Source organism: Aegilops tauschii, chromosome 1 (genome assembly GCF_002575655.3).
Source record: "Aegilops tauschii subsp. strangulata cultivar AL8/78 chromosome 1, Aet v6.0, whole genome shotgun sequence".
Lineage (NCBI taxonomy): Eukaryota > Viridiplantae > Streptophyta > Magnoliopsida > Poales > Poaceae > Aegilops > Aegilops tauschii.
Window position 1 is genome coordinate 480,288,639 of NC_053035.3, and position 17,934 is coordinate 480,306,572.

The 17,934-nt window shown below is 46.6% G+C and overlaps 2 protein-coding genes and 1 non-coding gene across 3 annotated transcripts; 2 read left to right on the forward strand and 1 right to left on the reverse strand.

Annotated features, from left to right (window-relative positions):
- Positions 1-8,236: 8,236 nt before the first annotated feature.
- On the forward strand, positions 8,237-8,309 carry TRNAR-ACG (transfer RNA arginine (anticodon ACG)). The gene has a single exon. It is a non-coding gene; the product is annotated as a tRNA-Arg (tRNA).
- A 422-nt stretch (positions 8,310-8,731) lies between these two features.
- Positions 8,732-9,653, reverse strand: LOC109782557 (uncharacterized). The gene is made up of 3 exons (XM_020341180.4): positions 9,238-9,653; positions 9,099-9,163; positions 8,732-9,010 (listed from the first exon to the last, which is right to left on the reverse strand). Exons 1-3 carry the CDS (start codon positions 9,350-9,352, stop codon positions 8,876-8,878), a joined length of 315 nt encoding a protein of 104 aa, XP_020196769.1. The 5' UTR covers positions 9,353-9,653; the 3' UTR covers positions 8,732-8,875.
- Positions 9,654-12,123: 2,470 nt separating this feature from the next.
- Positions 12,124-13,789, forward strand: LOC109782544 (probable calcium-binding protein CML46). Its single transcript, XM_020341167.3, has one exon. The coding sequence runs from the start codon at positions 12,182-12,184 to the stop codon at positions 12,788-12,790; it is 609 nt and encodes a 202-aa protein (XP_020196756.1). The 5' UTR covers positions 12,124-12,181; the 3' UTR covers positions 12,791-13,789.
- The last annotated feature ends 4,145 nt before the right edge of the window (positions 13,790-17,934 follow it).

The following is a 17,934-nucleotide window of genomic DNA, read 5'->3' on the forward strand; positions in this document are numbered from 1 at the left end:
GCCATTACTTAATCAAATCAATGACTCAGATCTATTATATACTCTTACCTCTTATTTGAAGGAGGAGGAGGGGGGGGGGGGGGGTAAGAGGGACCATACTAAAATATCCCGGATTCTATAGTGTTTAACAGATGTACTTTTGAAAAAGGAGGATGACCCCAGGCCTCTGCATCTGCGCAATGCATACATCCATTTTGTTAATTATTCACAAAGATCTTACAAATTAATACATCAGTAAGTCTAAAGCCACCTTCTTGACAATATCTGTCGGTACACCTATCTAGTTGATGAAGGGGCGCCGAAAGTCCGAGCCGAATAACATGCAGACCTCGCACCAAAGCCTAACATCTATAGCCGGAGGCCCCCAACAAGTCGCTTGCTAGGTCTGGGGGTACACATTAGTCCGGCACACTCTCAGAGTCCACCGTCAACCATCTTCCATCGATCCATCTTCAGAGCAGGTACTGACGCATCGACCATACCAGGCCTGCCGTCGACGCCACCACGAGCCAGACAATGCCACCTCCCTATGCACGTCCATCAAGACGCAACCGACGCCAAGACTCTGCTGCACCATGCCGCCAAGACCCACCGTCGACATACGGTTGATGCCACGCCGCTCCACCTACATGCCATCTCACGTCGACTTCAAACTACCAGCAACTCCACCACCATGAGCAGTCCCCGGCCGACGCCTTCAGGAAGGAACACGACACCAAGATGTCATCGTCACCCAAACAGAGGAACAGAGGCTTTCGCCTACCCTCATGACATAGGTGGGAGGAGTAGGATCCACACCGAAGCCTCCAGGAAGGGAATCGGCGCCGAGGGGCGTCAACTTTGGTGCGGCCTCCACGCCGGGCCTGGAGTTTAATAGATGTACTTGGATGTCAATGAAACATGTTTTGGGATTGGTTTACTGATATCTGATTGGACAAAGTTGTTCGAGGACCTTCAGGGTGGAAAGATGAAGCTCTTGGATCTACTGAAACAAAAGATGAGGAACCCTCTCTAGCTGGAACCAGGCTGATTAGATGTTGCAGCGTCTCTGAGTTAGATTCATGGAGTTATTCGATTGGAGAGGCCACACATGGAGGGAGGGCACTGTTAGAATAGTTGTATAGGGATAGGACTTGTTGTTTTAAACTTGTACTTCATCTGTATCTCTTCTTCTCTCTCCCGTAGCTTTCCTCTCGTATCTTCTGTAACGATCGTTCTGATCGAATCTCCACAACTTGTACGCCAAGGCTTATGCCATATATATACAGATGCGGCCCGAGACAAAGGGTTCAATGCTTTCCAACCTCTTACATGGTAGTCAGAGCCTCTTCCTCATAGATCAAAGATCGCATCTAGCTACCTCCCGAAAAGCGCATCAAGCCTCCTCTCTCGACCGAGAACATGTCCATCACCGCCGCCGCATCGCTGTCCGATACCTCGGGCGCGCTCACCACCACCTCGTCCTCCGCCTTCGCACCATCTTCATCCAGCACCACGGCGGGGTCTCTCGGATCGCCACCACAGGAGAAGCTCACGAGGGGAAACTTCCTCTCATGGAAGGCCATTGTGCTGCCTCAGATCAAAGGCGCTCAGATGGAACACCACCTCGACGGGAAGAGCCCACCACCACCGGCCACCCTCGCCATTACCAAGGACGGCAAGGAGGAACAGATCTTCAACTATGCCCGATCCCTCTGGTATGCACAACAGCAGCAGCTACAATGGTATCTGATGGGATCTCTCTCCCGTGATATCCTCGCACAGGTCGCGACGTTGCAGACGCCGGCCGAAGTCTGGAGCGCCATCCACGCCATGTTTGCCGCCCAGAGCCAAGACCAAGCCATCAACACCCGCATCGAGCTCACTAACCTAAAAAAAGGTAACATGACCATGGCTGAATATCTTGGCAGGATCAAAAGTCTCACCGATGAAGTTAGCGTGCACCGCCGCGGCCCTCTCCGATCCGGAAATCGTCTCCAAGATCCTCGCTGGTTTGGACATGGAGTACAATCCGGTTGTTTCCGCACTTGTTGTTCGTGTGGAACCCATCAGCTGTACAGCCAGCTACTGAGCTTCGACGCGCGCCTCACCCTTCTTCATGGCGGCGACCTACGGCAGTCCTCGGCCAACTCTGTTGCTCGTGGTCGCGGCCGTGGGCGCGGTCACCAGGGGCAGAACCGTGGCGGCGGCCGCGGACGCGGCGCTCCTCAGGGCGACGGCGCTCGCTCTGGTGGGGGCTACGGCTACAACAATGGGGGCGGCTACAACAACTCCAACAGCAGCGGCGGCTTCAACTCCAACAATAGCCGCCGTCCTGCCGCCCCACGTCCTCGTTCCCGATGCCAGCTCTGCAAGAAATCCGGCCATGAGGTCATGGATTGCTGGCACCGCTACGATGAGAATTTTGTCCCTGACGCCCGCCATGTTGCTGCTACCATGCGCAAACAAGCAGGAGAAGGCGTCTGGTACGTTGACTCTGGCGCCACCGATCATGTCAACAATGAACTAGAGCAACTTGCTCTTCGCGAAAGGTACCATGGCGCTGATCAGATCCATACTGCAAGTGGAGGAGGTATGGACATTTGCCACATTGGTCAAGCTTCAATTAATCCCCCTAACCTTAAACGTGATCTCATTCTTAAGGATGTCCTTCATGTCCCACAAGCTAATAAAAATCTTGCATCCATGTCTCGTCTAGCCACCGATAATAATGTTTTGTTTGAAACTCACCCTCGTTATTTTTTCATCAAGGATCGGGCAACTAGGGAACTTCTCCATCACGGCAGATGCATTGGGGGTCTCTACCCCATCACATCCGGAGCACTTAGTCGCCGGCGTCGTCAAGTCTACTCCGTCATCAAACCCTCTCTGGAAAGGTGGCATCAACGATTAGGACATCCATCTTCAGTTATAGTAAAACAAGTAGTTAATAAAGACAAAGTTCCTTTGTCACAAAGTTCCATTAGTGAGTCTATTTCTGAAGCTTGTCAGTGTGCCAAGAGTCACCAGCTTCCGTATCCCAAGTCTTATAGTGTTTCTCATGCTCCTTTAGAGCTTATTTTTAGTGATGTATGGGGCCATGCCCGAGATTCTTTTGGAAGTAAAACAATATTATGTGAGTTTCATTGATGACTACAGCAAGTTTACTTGGATTTATTTACTCAAGTATAAATCTGAATTTTTTTTCTATCTTTCAAGAATTCCAGAAACTCGTTGAAAGACAATTTGATAGAAAAATTCAGTCAGTCCAAAGTGACCGGGGAGGGGAGTATGAAAAACTCAACTCTTTCTTCCGGAGCATTGGCATAGCTCATCATGTGTCATGTCCTCACGCACATCAACAGAATGGCTCTGCTGAGCGCAAACATCGCCACATAGTCGAAGTTGGCCTCTCCCTTCTAGCTCATGCTTCCATGCCTCTCAAATATTGGGATGAAGCATTTATTGCCGCCATTTATCTTATCAATAGGCTTCCTAGCAAAGTCATTGGCAACTCTACTCCATTAAAGCGTTTGTACCATCAAAAACCTGATTACAACTATCTTAGAATTTTTGGGTGTGCTTGCTATCCCAATTTGCGTCCATACAACCATCATAAGCTTGAGTTCCGATCCACTCAGTGTGTTTTCCTAGGTTATAGCAATCTTCATAAAGGTTATAAGTGTCTTGAAATTTCTACCGGACGCATCTATATTTCTCGTGATGTTGTTTTTGATGAGACACTCTTTCCTTTTGCCAAACTTCATCCTAATGCGGGAGCTTTACTTCGTGCTGAAATTGCACTTTTATCTGATTCTGATGCACCTTCTGATCACGGGGGAGAATTAACTGAACTTGATCATGTGCAAAAATCCACAGGAAATTCTGATTCTGTTGCAATTTCTACTAATTCAAACTGTGATTTCATGTGTGAGGAAACAAACAAGGGCGGCGCGAAACACAATGTAGTTCTAGCTGACGACACGCGATCCCAGGCGGATCCACGCGCTCAGCCTGCCGCTGTCAGCACGCGATCCTAGGGCGATCCGCTCGTGGGCCTGGACTCGCGTGGGCAGGCGGCCGACCGTGCGGCCAGGGTGGAGCCCACTGGTCCGGACGCGTCACCTCGCGCCACGTCTCCGCGCACCGAGCCACCCACCAGCCCATGTGCGGGAAGGGGCGAATCCCCTATCGCCGCGTCACCGCGGGCCTCTTCATCTGCCGACCACGGGCGCGTGCCTGGCCCCACAGTGGCCAGCCGCGGCTGCGCGCCTGGGTCCCTGACCGGCAGGGCGTCAGATTTCGCCTCGGATCAGGAGCCGACGGATTTGCTCCCTGTCTTGGATAGAGAACCGGCCGGATCTTCTGTGGCCAATACAACTTCACCAGGATCGCATGTACCATCGTCCACAGTGGCTGTTCCTGTGCCTTCTACAACTTCCCTTCGGCAAACAAGGTCCCGGTCAAGTGTTGTCAAATAAAAACAGTACAATGATGGTACTATAAGGTATGACAAAGTTAAACGAGCTTTTCTTACCACTACCGGTGAACCAATTCATTTGCATGATGCCTTTGCTAATAAGGATTGGAAGGAAGCTATGGACAATGAATATGATGCTCTTATGAAAAATAAAACTTGGCACTTGGTACCACCAAAACATGGAGACAATATTATTGATTGTAAGTGGGTATACAAGATAAAAAGAAAATCTGATGAAAGCATAGACAGGTATAAAGCTCGATTAGTTGCCAAAGGTTTTAAGCAAAGGTTTGGAATTGATTATGAAGATACCTTTAGCCCTGTTGTTAAGTCTGCCACTATTCGACTTGTTCTGTCTATTGCTATTTCCAGAGGTTGGAGCTTAAGACAACTAGATGTTCAGAACGCGTTTCTTCATGGTGTTCTTGAGGAAGAAGTGTTCATGAGGCAACCACCAGGCTATGAGGATCACAACACACCACAGTATGTCTGTAAGTTGGATAAAGCATTATATGGCTTGAAACAAGCACCAAGAGCTTGGTATTTCAGATTGACCATGCAGTTGCAACACCTTGAGTTCATACCATCCAAGGCAGATACCTCATTGTTCTTCTTTAGAAAAGGCAATGTTACTATTTTTGTGCTTGTTTATGTTGATGATATAATTGTTGCTAGTTCAAGTGCAGAAGCTACAACTTGCTTGCTTAAGGATTTGAAATTGGAGTTTGCCCTCAAAGACCTGGGTGATCTTCATTATTTTCTTGGAATAGAAGTAAAAATTAAAGATGACATACTTCTCTCACAGGAAAAATATACCACTGATATTCTCAGAAGAGTGGGTTTGGAAAATTGCAAGCCAGTTAGTACACCAATTTCTACCTCAGAAATGCTTACATCAGAAAGTGGAGAAGCTCTTGCACCAGTTGATGCAACAAATTATAGGAGTGTTGTAGGTGCTTTGCAATATTTAACCCTTACTCGTCCTGATATTTCCTACTCAGTAAACAAGGTATGCCAATATTTGCATGCACCTAGAACTACTCATTGGACTGCAGTTAAGAGAATTCTAAGGTATCTTAAGTACTCAGAAGGTCTTGGACTTCAGATTACCAAGTCCTCCTCTCTTCTTGTAACTGCTTATTCAGATGCAGACTGGGCTAGAAGATCTACAGATGGTTTTGCTGTTTTTCTGGGAACAAATCTTGTGTCATGGAGCGCAAGAAAACAGGCCACTGTCTCAAGATCAAGTACAGAGGCTGAATATAAAGCCTTGGCTAATGCTACAGCTGAAGTAATGTGGATTCAGACACTTCTTTATGAGCTTGGCATTAAAGCACCTCAGGCTGCGAGACTATGGTGTTATAATATTGGTGCAACTTATCTCTCAGCCAATCCAGTTTTTCATGCAAGAACAAAACACATTGAGGTTGACTTTCATTTTGTCAGAGAAAGAGTGGCTCGGAAGTTGCTTGAGATCAAGTTCATCCCTACAGGAGATCAGCTTGCAGATGGGTTTACAAAACCACTTACTTTGAGAGGATTGGAAAAGTTTACATACAATCTCAACCTTGGCAAAGCTCATTGAGGTTCAGATGGAGGGGGAGTGTTAGAATAGTTGTATAGGGATAGGACTTGTTGTTTTAAACTTGTACTTCATCTCTATCTCTTCTTCTCTCTCCCGTAGCTTTCCTCTCGTATCTTCTGTAACGGTCGTTCTGATCGAATCTCCACAACTTGTACGCCAAGGCTTATGCCATATATATATATACAGATGCGGCCCGAGACAAAGGGTTCAACGCTTTCCAACTATTTTACAGGCATCGCTAGAGTTGCTGTAGAAAAATCCGATGAGAAAGGAACAATGGCGTTTAGCAGGGGCAAAGGCATTGGAGATCCCTTTCGGGAACTTTGCAGCGAGATAGAGTCTAAGATGCTGAGAGGTTCTCTTGGTTTTCTTTTCCCTTTTTCATGATCACTTGATCAACACCATGTTTCCCGTATGCTTCCTTCTAAATCGATCAAAGCCAGCAGCAAGCTGGATCTTAAAAAAAAATGCGACGAGAAATGACTCCATTCTGGTCTTCTCTAGTTGATGTGTTGCTATGGGTTGCAGTAGTAACGTGTCTCTCTATACACTTGGTATGTGAGCTACTCTGACGATGAAGTCCTATGACTACATGACACATGATACAGACCAATGTATGAATGTCATCCATGTCTGGGCCGGAGAGATGGAGTGCACGCACAATATTGCTAATTTGCTATCTTCAAGTAGCATTAAGGCTCGCTGGCATATCGTTGGCACATGCTACATGAACAATCTCATCATCTTTTCTATTGCTTCGTCCATCATCAATGATTTGGGGCTGCTTTGTACACGACGGATTGCGGGCAAATTAACAACTAAAAAAGCAAGTATCTTATGGTTCACGAGATCACGTGAAGCTGTAGTTATCTGAGTAGAATTATATAGTAATATAATACCACCAGCTAGTTTTGTTGTTGCCTAGTGCCTTGTTGGTCATGTCGCGAGAAAATAAGTATTGCCAGCCAGGGTCGGTACCAAAACGTACTAGTGAGCATACAAAACCGCGTACGGTAGCAATTTATATCTTGCGGAATTTCGGCGCGGATGCTAAGCTAGGCAGCTCGCATATTCTCGGGAGAAGTCGAGATCATGAGCAACCAGACGATCCTTTAGTTGGAGCGTTTCGTTCTCATCATCTCTCACCGGTGCACTTGCCTATGGAATTGTTAAATTGTTTTTTTAATAAAAGCAACAAATAACAGAAATGATAAATCCAGAATGTTCGGTAGTTGCCCATGGAAAAATAGCGTTTTTTATGGCAATTTTAGTTGACGCGAGGATGAAAAATTTAGTTGTCAAGCACGGCAATATCTTGACAAAAAACTAACCGCAGGCGGAATCGACGTGCCTACCAACTAAACTTGTCGTGGTCAACAAATATAAATTGCCATAACACACGTTCGATTTGCCATGGGCAAATCCTGAATGTTCAGGGCTTATCGGCGTCCACAAATAAACTGTGACTAACAGTATGACACATCTATGCTAGTAAAATCATCTCACAGACCTTACACACCTGGTACCAAGGTTTCATCCGTACGCCATTCTCGCGATTTAGTAGCTTTTTCATATCAGCGGTAATGCCCCTCGGATTATAGCTTGGGACATAGCTGATCGATCCAGCGCTAATGCCTTCACTTCCATTGACCAAAACCATGAGAATAACATGCATATACCTGAAGAAAATGAGACATATTTTAGGCACAAAAACCAATCCATTTGCAATCATGCAAGACGAAATAATGTTCGAGGAGAGATAATATTACCAACTAGGTTGAACTGCCCAGCTTCGTTGAAATAGTTGAGAAGAGCATCATCATGCTTTGGGGGAAATTAGACGGCGATTAGGTGGTAACCTGGTGTAGATGTGGCAAGCATCAGCAGCATATTACCCCCTGACATGAATCAAGCATAAGAGCTCGTTACAAACAAGGTCATATGGCAATTGGCCTTTTACAAAGATAACCCGCCGAATTTCTACTACATCGGTCGGCCGTGGTAAGCAAGTGTCGCAGCCATGTAGCCTCAGCTCCAGCTTCTCCTCCCTCCCAGCTCCATCTTGGGCATCAAGTCGGTGTAAATGAAAGGAAACAAAGCCTTGAACACGTTTCACACTTAGACATGTAATGTTGTGCACTCTTGTCTTATTCTTTGTTTGGTACATATAATAGATTTAAATCAGCACGCAAGACTCCGTGGCCCAATGGATAAGGCGCTGGTCTACGAAACCAGAGATTCTGGGTTCGATCCCCAGCGGAGTCGCCTCTTTTTCTTCTTCCTTCGTTTTGCTCCTACCCTGTTCATCAGTTTCAGATGTGACGATATCCTTTTCCTTCTTCAACTAATAAGATGCCATAGTAATCAACACAGCTTTTGCCATATTAAAGCTGCAAATCATCCCCCGCAGACCCATCCCATCGGCGCGTACTGTTCCCATCGGTCGTGATGAAATAGAGCCGCAGCTGGATTTAGAGTTCATCTTAAAACTTGCATGATTGCCCATGATGATCTCAGAGTATCCTCCATGAGACCATCAAAGTTCTTCGTTTGATATCCGGATGGAGATGGAGGAGACTGGAGAGGACACGGTGATGGCTGTGGCGACATATCTCACACAAGAGAGGAAAACATTCTAGTTTAATTATGCGCCACGAATAATAATGTATACGTAGTTAAGCAATAGCTTATATACATGATCTTAATGCCCTTGGAAGTAACAAGCTTCGTTCTTGGTTTGTTAAACCAAGAGTAGAGATATTACAGTTTGAGAAACGTACATACACAACCGTGCAACACTAGGAACGCACATGCAGCTTTGCTCCATGTTCTCAGTTCCTCCTCTCTTGCCGCCGCCACGGCGAGTGGTGGTCGTTGGCCCCGGAGCCCGGGTAGTCCTCCACCTCCATCTGCATCTCCATCCTCCTGCTGACACCGCCGCGGTCGGGTTCCCCCACTACGACCGCCTGGGGTGATCGTACCAAAAAATCAGGCCAATTAGAGTTTGCACCTGACATAGTATGGTCTGAAACTGCTACTAGCTACTATTATCACCTGACCATCTGCTCCACTGGAAGCTAGGATAGCGTCGGTCTCCTGCAGCTGCACCCTCGGGGCCGCTGATGCATATATATGAGAATAAATAAATTGTCAGAGCTCAGAACACTATAACTAGATAGCATGAGACGATTACCAGGTGGGAATGAGATCGCAGCCCTTGAAGCATGGATGAGGCAGCAGAATCCGAGCAGAGACACCACTGCCAGGTGCAGTGCAGGCAGTCTCTCCATTTGCCTCCTCTGAAGCATTTCTCCAAGTGTTCCCACTCTTCTTCTGCACCCACGAGAGCTCACTCATGTAGAGGACCTGACTTGTATGCTACTGTATTTTATAGCACAGTACACAGTCATGGAGCAAGGAACCACAGAATGAGGCTTCTGAAGCATCCTCCACAACCTTAGTTAGTTGCTATATAAGTGGTTAAGCACCTTTTCTAAGTGCTTCATTAGCTCACATGATGAGCTTTTTCATGACTCAAAAGTAGGCGGCTAGCATTTCCTAGGCACGCGTGCTGTTTCTTGAAAACTCGGCGAATTGCTAGGCACGCGCGCGGAAAGGGCCGAGCAGAAAAGGAGGCATCAAAGGAATGATTATGCTCAGGAATAGGTTGCAAGGGGTATAAGTAAAGCAGGAAGCTAGAGCATCTACGGCCGGGCACCCCAAACCAGTCTCAAACGCCTGGGCAGGCCGCCCGGTCACGAAATTTCGACCCAGCCGTGCGCATTAAACGGGCCTCCAATGCCCGCATGTCCGACACCCCTCATATCCAGCCAGTGGCGATTCTACTTAATAGGCTTCAATAGGCTCTAGCCTACCCTCAAAATTTGCCACACACAAAAACACCACCAATGATCAGCACACTAGTAGTTAGGTGCAGCGCATAAAATGGCTTCCAACACCAAAAAAATTAGTATCCTTGAAATTGAGCCTGCCCTGCAATTACGTCCTAGATTCGCCACTGTATCCAGTCCAAATATGGTGCGGATATGGGGCGCCCGGGCACCCCCGCCACGTCGGGCTGATGTTGGGGTCCCATGTGGAATCGCCTGAAAGCCCGGTGGTCCGAAACTCGTCTTCTCCGTCGGACCGAAGTCGCTGTGTGACGCCGCTCCGGCGGACCGCGTAGTGCCTAGCTTGGCTATTTAAGCCGACCGCCAGCACCGAAACGCTACCCCTCCATATTTTCCTCCGCCCGTCCGTCGCCGCTGCCACTTTCCACTCCCCGTCCGCCACCACTAGTAGCCATGCCCCACACCGCCGGATAAGGGGCCATCCATTTCTAATGCCGGAGCGCCAACTGCAGCTCCTTGAGGCGTGACTGGTCACTATCCGCAGGCGTTTGAGGGATTGGATTTGTCAAGTCCGGCTGTAGATGCTCTTAGGGATCAAAACTGTACCATGCAATTTCTTGCATATAGGATGGTGACATGGTGCAGATGAGTCTCCGGATTTTCTTCCCAATCCGGTACAAGATTTTCTTATCCTGATCGATGCGGCCAGTGCGTGGGCAGCAGACTTCAGTTAAACTAAAGTTGGTCACTTTACTTTGAGCCCATAGTGGGTTCAGCACTTGGGTAGATAGTTTGTGAGCCTCCCTCCACTAAGCTGAATTAACTTATCTGATGCACTAAAAAGCTCATCAAATTGGTTTTACCCAGTTGAATCTTGACACCTAGCAGAGAACATCCCAACGTCAAAGTTTGTCTCTAGTGAAATTTACAGCAAACATTAGCACGCAGGCAAGACCTAGAATTCCACAGCGTTCATGAGTCACAGGCACTAGCATATACTAGTAGTATCTTATTGTTGGTGTGGCGTCCAAAAGCACCAATGAGCTCTTTTCTCCTTTATTAAGAAGAGTTCGGACAGTTTCTGCGCAATGAACCTGTCATTACCACGTACTCTGAAGGCGATAAGCTGGTAGATTGAGAAAGACAAGACGTAAGCGCTTAGCTGACAGATAGAGACATATGAACACGGTGTGGCTTGTGAAATTGATATGCACGGAAGATATTGAAAAGATATCAAGGAAAGTGACCGTAAGACTCTGAAAATACTTTGCTTCTTCAGTCATATCAAGGACTGGTATGGTAACCTACTAACCTCCCAAAAGACAATTTCTTCAAGTACTCCCTTCATTCCCTTATACAAGGTCACTTCATTTTTCGTGTCAAACTTTGACTTATAATTTTGGTCAACAAAATATGGATTATATGCCATCAAAAATATATCATTGGAAAGTTCTTTGAAATATGCATTCAATAAAATAACTTTTGTGGCATATAACTCACTTTTTGTTGGCAAAATTACTGGTCAAAGTTAGACATAAAAATATGAAGTGGCCTTGTATAAGGGAATGGAGGGACTAACAATTAATTTCTTGGACGATGAACACCGATAACTCAGCGATGGACAAGTCTAGACCTTCACCGCTGTCAAGAAATCGGAATCATCTTGACAAGCAAGATTTGCACAAGGCAATGAATTAACTCTGATATACTAAGTTACAGAAGAATACTTCTACTCAAGTCTCGAATCTTCTTCAGAAGAAGATGTCCCTCAGGTCTCGATCAAGTCTTGTTCTTTTTCCAAGGAAATACCGGCTTCTTGCTTTCCCTGAAATTTCAGTGTAAGTACCATGCATATAGCATATTCAACTTGGGAAAAAGGAGTCAAAACTGCGCATTCCCCTGGTAAGAACATTTATTTACACATCATGTCCTGTCTCCCAGCATGGACAGAACGACGGAGCCAACCAGAGTGTGTGAACTCAACTAAGTAGTACCACATCATGGCGGCACCGAACATGCATCAGACTTTTGCGTGTGGGAGGAGAGACTTTTCCAGGAAACATCCAGTGGAGTAAAAGAAGATTGAAAGAAGCAACAAAAACCACGACCATGCACACACTCTTTGAATCTTAGACAACAAGTCATCATCTTGCATAAGTTTTTTCAAAGTGGAAACATCCTCTCATCTGCCTAGATCTTTCAGACTGGTTCTGTCGTTGAAGCTACAAGCCTAGAAAACAAACAAGAAACAACAACTTCCCTTCCTATATAAACCTTCACTGATACATGATCTTTCCCACACCAAAACAACCAGATCTCAGGCTCATAGCTCAGACAATGGAGAAGTCCCCAGCCACAGCAGGATGCCATCATGCACCACTTTTCCAAGAGCCACTTGGTATTCTCATCCTTTTCATCCTCACCTGGTGCATCTCGAAGCTTCAAAGTCTCCTTCCCACTTCTTGTTGCCAATCCTGCACTTGTACTGTCTCCCCGACAACCTCGACGCCGGTCCTCGCCGAGACGAAGACATCGAAGGCACCAAATAAGAGTGAATATGATGAGATGAATGCGACGCAGTCAGATGCCGAGGTAGCCATGAGAAAGATGGGACTTGATTTTGATCAAGAGAAAAGCTGCGAATATATTTCTACGCTTTTCGATGAAGACGAGCCAAGCTTCCAGGAAGTGAAAATGGCATTCTTGGTTTTTGATGAGAACAATGATGGGTACATCGATGCATTGGATTTGCGACGAGTCCTCCACAACTTAGGGTTAGGCGGCCGGGTAGGGGTCAATGAGTCTGAGCAGATGATTGCTAGATATGACATGAACAATGACAAGAGGTTAGATTTGATGGAGTTCACTAAGGTTTTGGAGGACAGCTTTTGCTAGACCCCTTTATTTCTGTATTTGTTTTCCTATATCTGTGAGATGCATTTACGTGTTGTGATTGACTGAATTCCGCCACTTGATTCGAGAGCTAAATAACTGGTCTGTTGTTTTTTTTTCTTTCCTTTTTGAAAAAAGGGTTTGGCGTCTAGCATTGCCACTAGCTATCTTTCTTTTATTGCGAGAGAAATTTCCAATCTATTCATCAATCATGGCAGTACTGAGAAAACTTGAGGTAATAAAAGTTACAATCAGGTCCATGGATCACCTAGCGACGACTACAAGCACTGAAGCGAGCCGAAGGCGCACCGCCGTCATCGCCCCTCCCTCACGCGAGCCGGAAAAATCTTGTTGTAGTAGATAGTCGGGAAGTCGTCGTGCTAAGGCCCCAATGAAACAGCGCACCAGAGCAGCAACCATCATCGATTGAGAGAGTTGTAGATCGAAAATATCAAACATGTAACCACATGAACGAAGACGAACAAAAGCTGGATCTAAATAGATCCATCGAAGATCAACATCAACTGAATCCCACGATATCCGACGAAGACACACCTCCACACATTCCTCCGACGACGCTATTCGCCACTAGCTATCCTACATGCATGACTGTGGATTGCGATGAATCCCAGCCCATCATCACCAAGGATCATGCAAGATCCCCCAAAAGAACACATACCCGTTTGAGAACTGGATGTACCCAACCAGCATTCAGGTACAACACCATGAAAAAGGGTTTCCCCCCGCTTTATATTATAAAGCACAACCTCCAAGCATCCAACAACATAAGAGTAGTACAGGACAGAGTACAGAAAGCAAATAAATGAGGTCCGGCTGGGGGCACAGCCAAACAAGCCCCAACTACAAGGAAAAGAACTCTAGTCAAGCTCCGGTGGTGGTGGTGGTGATGGCGGGGACATCGCGACAGCCGAAGAACGAAGACCGGCGACAATGGAGTCAATGGAGCCACGATCACGCCGCTTGCTAAGCGGTCTCCAGAGCTGTAGAAATCCACACATTTTAAAGATGGCATCAGTGACACAACAAGGAATGACATGCTTGATCACTAATTTATCACGACAGTTCCAGAGGGTCCATGCCAGGGTGCCCACTGCGACCCAAAGGGACGACCTACTAATAGGCGGGGAATCTAGGACCTCCCTGAATAGGTCAGGGAGGTTATCATGGCACCATGACCCTCCCACGACGTCCCGGAAGCAACTCAATAAGAATCGCTCCGTCGGGCATCGAAAGAAGATGTGGTTGGAGTCTTCCGGGATGCCATAGAGGGGGCATAGGCCATCACCTGAGCCATTCCGCTTCTGGACCTCCGTGCCCGAGGGCAGGCGGCCACGAACCCATTGCCACATGAAGATACGTATCTTAAGTGGCAACTTGATTTCCCAAAGAACCGTAAGTTCATTGGGACCCGGAGCCGGCAAGATTGCCCGGTATAGGGACTTAGTCGAGAATGAGCCACTCGACTCAAGGTGCCAGGACACAGGGTATGGTTCGAGCGAGGGAGTGTGTATAGCCACGCATTCCAAAAGCTCGTCCCAATGTGCTCGCTCAAGATCCCCAAAGGTGCGACGAAAGGTGATGGTGCCAATGTCAAGAAGGGCAGCTCCCACCGAAATCTGTGGGTGGGAGCAAATCGAGAATAAGGCATAGAACCTTTCCGCGAATGCTCTGGTTCCCGACCATCTATCCAACTAGAATAATGTATTAGAGCCCGAGCCCACAGCAATTGACGTGCCGATCCGGAGAACCGGCAGCAATTAAATAATTGACTGCCCGAACTGGGACCCCCAACCCTGGGGCAAAGGCGAGTGGTTGTCCACGCAGATACTTTGCGTGGATAATATCCAACCACAGCCCACCGACACCGGTCTCAATGCACCACAGCCACTTGGCGAGAAGAGCGATATTCATACGCTTCGAGGAGATCACACCAAGGCCACCCTGATCCTTGGGTTTGCAGATCTCAGACCACTTGACCATGCGGTATTTCTGCTTATTGTTTTCTCCCACCCAGAAAACGGGAGAAGTATTTAGCAATCTCCTGGTGAAGGGATTCATGAAGACTATATAATCCCATAATATACATGAGAAGGCTAATAAGGGACGAGTTCATGAGAACCACCCTAGCTGCCTTGGAGAGGCACCGCCCTTGCCACAACTCCACCCGGAATTGGAGCTTGGAGACCGTAGGGCGGAGGTCTTTTTCCTGAAGGCGAACATCACTAATTGGCATGCCGAGGTAATTCGTCGGGAAGGATCCCAATCGACAGTTAAGGCGGTTAACTATACTGATCGCCTCCTCCGTGGAGTAGCCAAGCACCATTACCTCGCACTTTGCGAAGTTTATTGTAAGCCCCAACATCTCCTGGAAACACAGGAGCAAGAATTTGAGGTGTTGGATGTCCTCATCCGATCCCTCCACCATCAAGATTGTATCGTCCGCATATTGCAGGTGTGTGAGCCCCCATCCCCAGTGAGATGGGGACATATACCTCTAATGTGGCCAGCCCGCCTGGCCAAGTCCAGGATTGTAGCCAAGGCGTCAACCACCAAATTAAGGAGGAAGGGAGAGAGAGGGTCTCCCTGGCGTACCCCCTGACCAGTGGGAAAGTATGGCCCCACCTCTCCATTGATATTGATCACCGTGCGTCCACTGGTCACTAATTGCATCACGCGTGTGACCCAATGAGCGTCGAAACCACGCTCAACATTACTTCCCGAAGGAAGGACCAGTGGACTGAGTCATAGGCCTTGTGAAAGTCGATCTTAAAGAAGACTGCCCGGAGGCATTTATGCCTAACTTCATGCAGGATTTCGTGAAGGACTAGGATCCCATCCAAGATAAATCTGCCTTTGGTGAAGGCCGATTGGTTGGGGTGATGGATCCTAGGAGCAAGAAGGGCCGCCCTAGTGGCGTAACCTTTAGCCAAAATCCGAAAGATTACGTTTAGGACCATAATCGATCGAAATTGCCTAATATCCGAGGCTCCTCGGATTTTCGGGATCAAGGAGATGATCCCATAGTTCAGGCGGGCAACATCAAGGGTTCCCCTAGCAAATTCAAGGAACAAGGCTAGGATGTCATCCTTGATGCACTAGTAGGAAAAGGGGCTTTTACCCCGGTTCATAAGGGCCTGTTACTAATGCCCTAGCCCTTTAGTCCCGGTTCTTACACGAACCGGGACGAAAGGCCGTCCACGTGGCCGGTGCGGGGAGCCCAGGCAGGAGGGCCTTTGGTCCCGGTTGGTGCCACCAACCGGGACCAATAGGCATCCACGCGTCAGCACCTGGCAGGAGCTGAGGTTTTTGTTTTTTTTGAAAGGGGGGGTTTGAGGGTTTTGGGGGGTTAATTTAGGTTGTTATTAGGTAGCTATTAGAGAGAAGTGTCCTCTCTTATATCTCCGTGCTTGGTTTACCAACGCTACGTACTGCTATGCCTAAACATGGCTTAGATTGAAGTGAAGGCAACATGTGGTGCATGTCGAAAGTAATACTAATCCGGACTTGATCAAGTTTGGATTGTACTACTTTCGACACGCACCACATGCATGTTGCCTTCACTTCAATCCAATCCATGTTCATTTCACCCGCTGATATATAATAACTCTTCATGCACGCATCATGCATCATCATATATAATAACAAGTCCTACTAATCATCATCATCATACAACTTCTACTCGTTATTAATAACAAGTCATACGATCATCATCCTCACAGTCATCGAACCAACCCTACTTAATTGTTCTTAGCACATGATCATCAGTATTAGGTAGGACCGAAATACCCTCTTTAAGGTAAAATAGCATAAAACAATATAGACCCTGACTCTCCATTATGGAGAATGGAGATCATCCTGTCTCCAATTCTTGCACCTCGCTTCCTTTTGCTTCCAAGAAGCTCCTTGCGTCTGTCCATACATTTTTCCATTCTTTGATTTGCATGTCTTCACTTCTTTTAGAAATCCGGTATGGACAGTTGAGATTCGTAGGATGACCTGGTTGTATATTCAAAACATCAAGCCTACCATTCTGATACATCAAATGAGGCACACAATCCTCTGGGATTATCTGTTGCAAAACATAGTAATAACTTCATAGTTAGCAATGATAATGCACTAGTTTTAGAACTATGCAAAATATGCACGGATGTCGTAATAGTAAGAAATCTTACCAGGGTATCTTCATAGTAGTTACCGTAGTTCAGCACGTGCACTAGTGGCACGTATGGAGGACCATAATGATGAGGAGTTTGATTGTAGATATTGTAATTCTCAATATCAGTACAAAATCCGACCAGATGAGTTTTCTCCTTATAAGTTAACTCAGAGCCATCGGTGTAGTAGGTTCTGTCTACCATGTTCCGCACATTGTTTGAACAATCGAAATAAGCTGTCAATGAAAATAAGCTGTCAACTATTTTGAAATGAACAATATAAATTAGCTAATAACTATGTTTGAGAAACTCACATAGCGGTAGAATTGGAGGCGTATCAACAAGGACCCAAATGTCCATATTGTCTTGCTCGATGTCAGGATCACCAAGATCCATGGTGACAAGCATACCCTCATCAAAACCATACATCTTGCAAAATGCTTCTCAATTTTTGCAACCAAAATGGGTTACGCTCTCAGAATTATACAGCTTTACTTCAAAATCTATATCATGATGGGTCCTTAGGTGAATTTTCTTTGTTTCCATACTTTCATGGTCTTCAAAACCCATCCTCTCCAAGACGTAGCGTCTTGCATGGCATGGGATAAGCTAGCCGAATTGTAAAAGATGAAAAGTACACGTTGAAATAGTTGAAGTCGTGCTTAATTACGAAAAAATAACACTTGTCGTCGTTGCGTACCGTTTCAACATCGAACGTCTCCTCCAGCTTAATACTGAAGCGCCGATCTTCGTCCAGGTGAGGCCTGTCGCACTGACCTCGGTCGTCGTGGCACCAGTCGCACTCCCCCGGGAGACTTTCGTCGTCCGAGTACGACATTTCCTATGTTCATATATAATTCAAATATTAAACATCTACAATTAAATATATGTACTAAAAAACCTAAGTTAGATCATTAATATTCATCACGGGTTGACTATCGGTTTGTCGAGTCTTTTCTTGAAAACTCTCAG

Coding starts and splice junctions, on each gene's coding strand:
- LOC109782557 (XM_020341180.4), bottom strand. CDS start 9,352: ATGCTTCAGAGGAGGCAAATGGAGAGACTGCCTGCACTGCACCTGGCA. Junction 9,164..9,237: donor TGCGATCTCATTCCCACCTG/GTAATCGTCTCA, acceptor TATATGCATCAG/CGGCCCCGAGGGTGCAGCTG. Junction 9,011..9,098: donor CCAGTGGAGCAGATGGTCAG/GTGATAATAGTA, acceptor CGATCACCCCAG/GCGGTCGTAGTGGGGGAACC.
- LOC109782544 (XM_020341167.3), top strand. CDS start 12,182: ATGATCTTTCCCACACCAAAACAACCAGATCTCAGGCTCATAGCTCAG.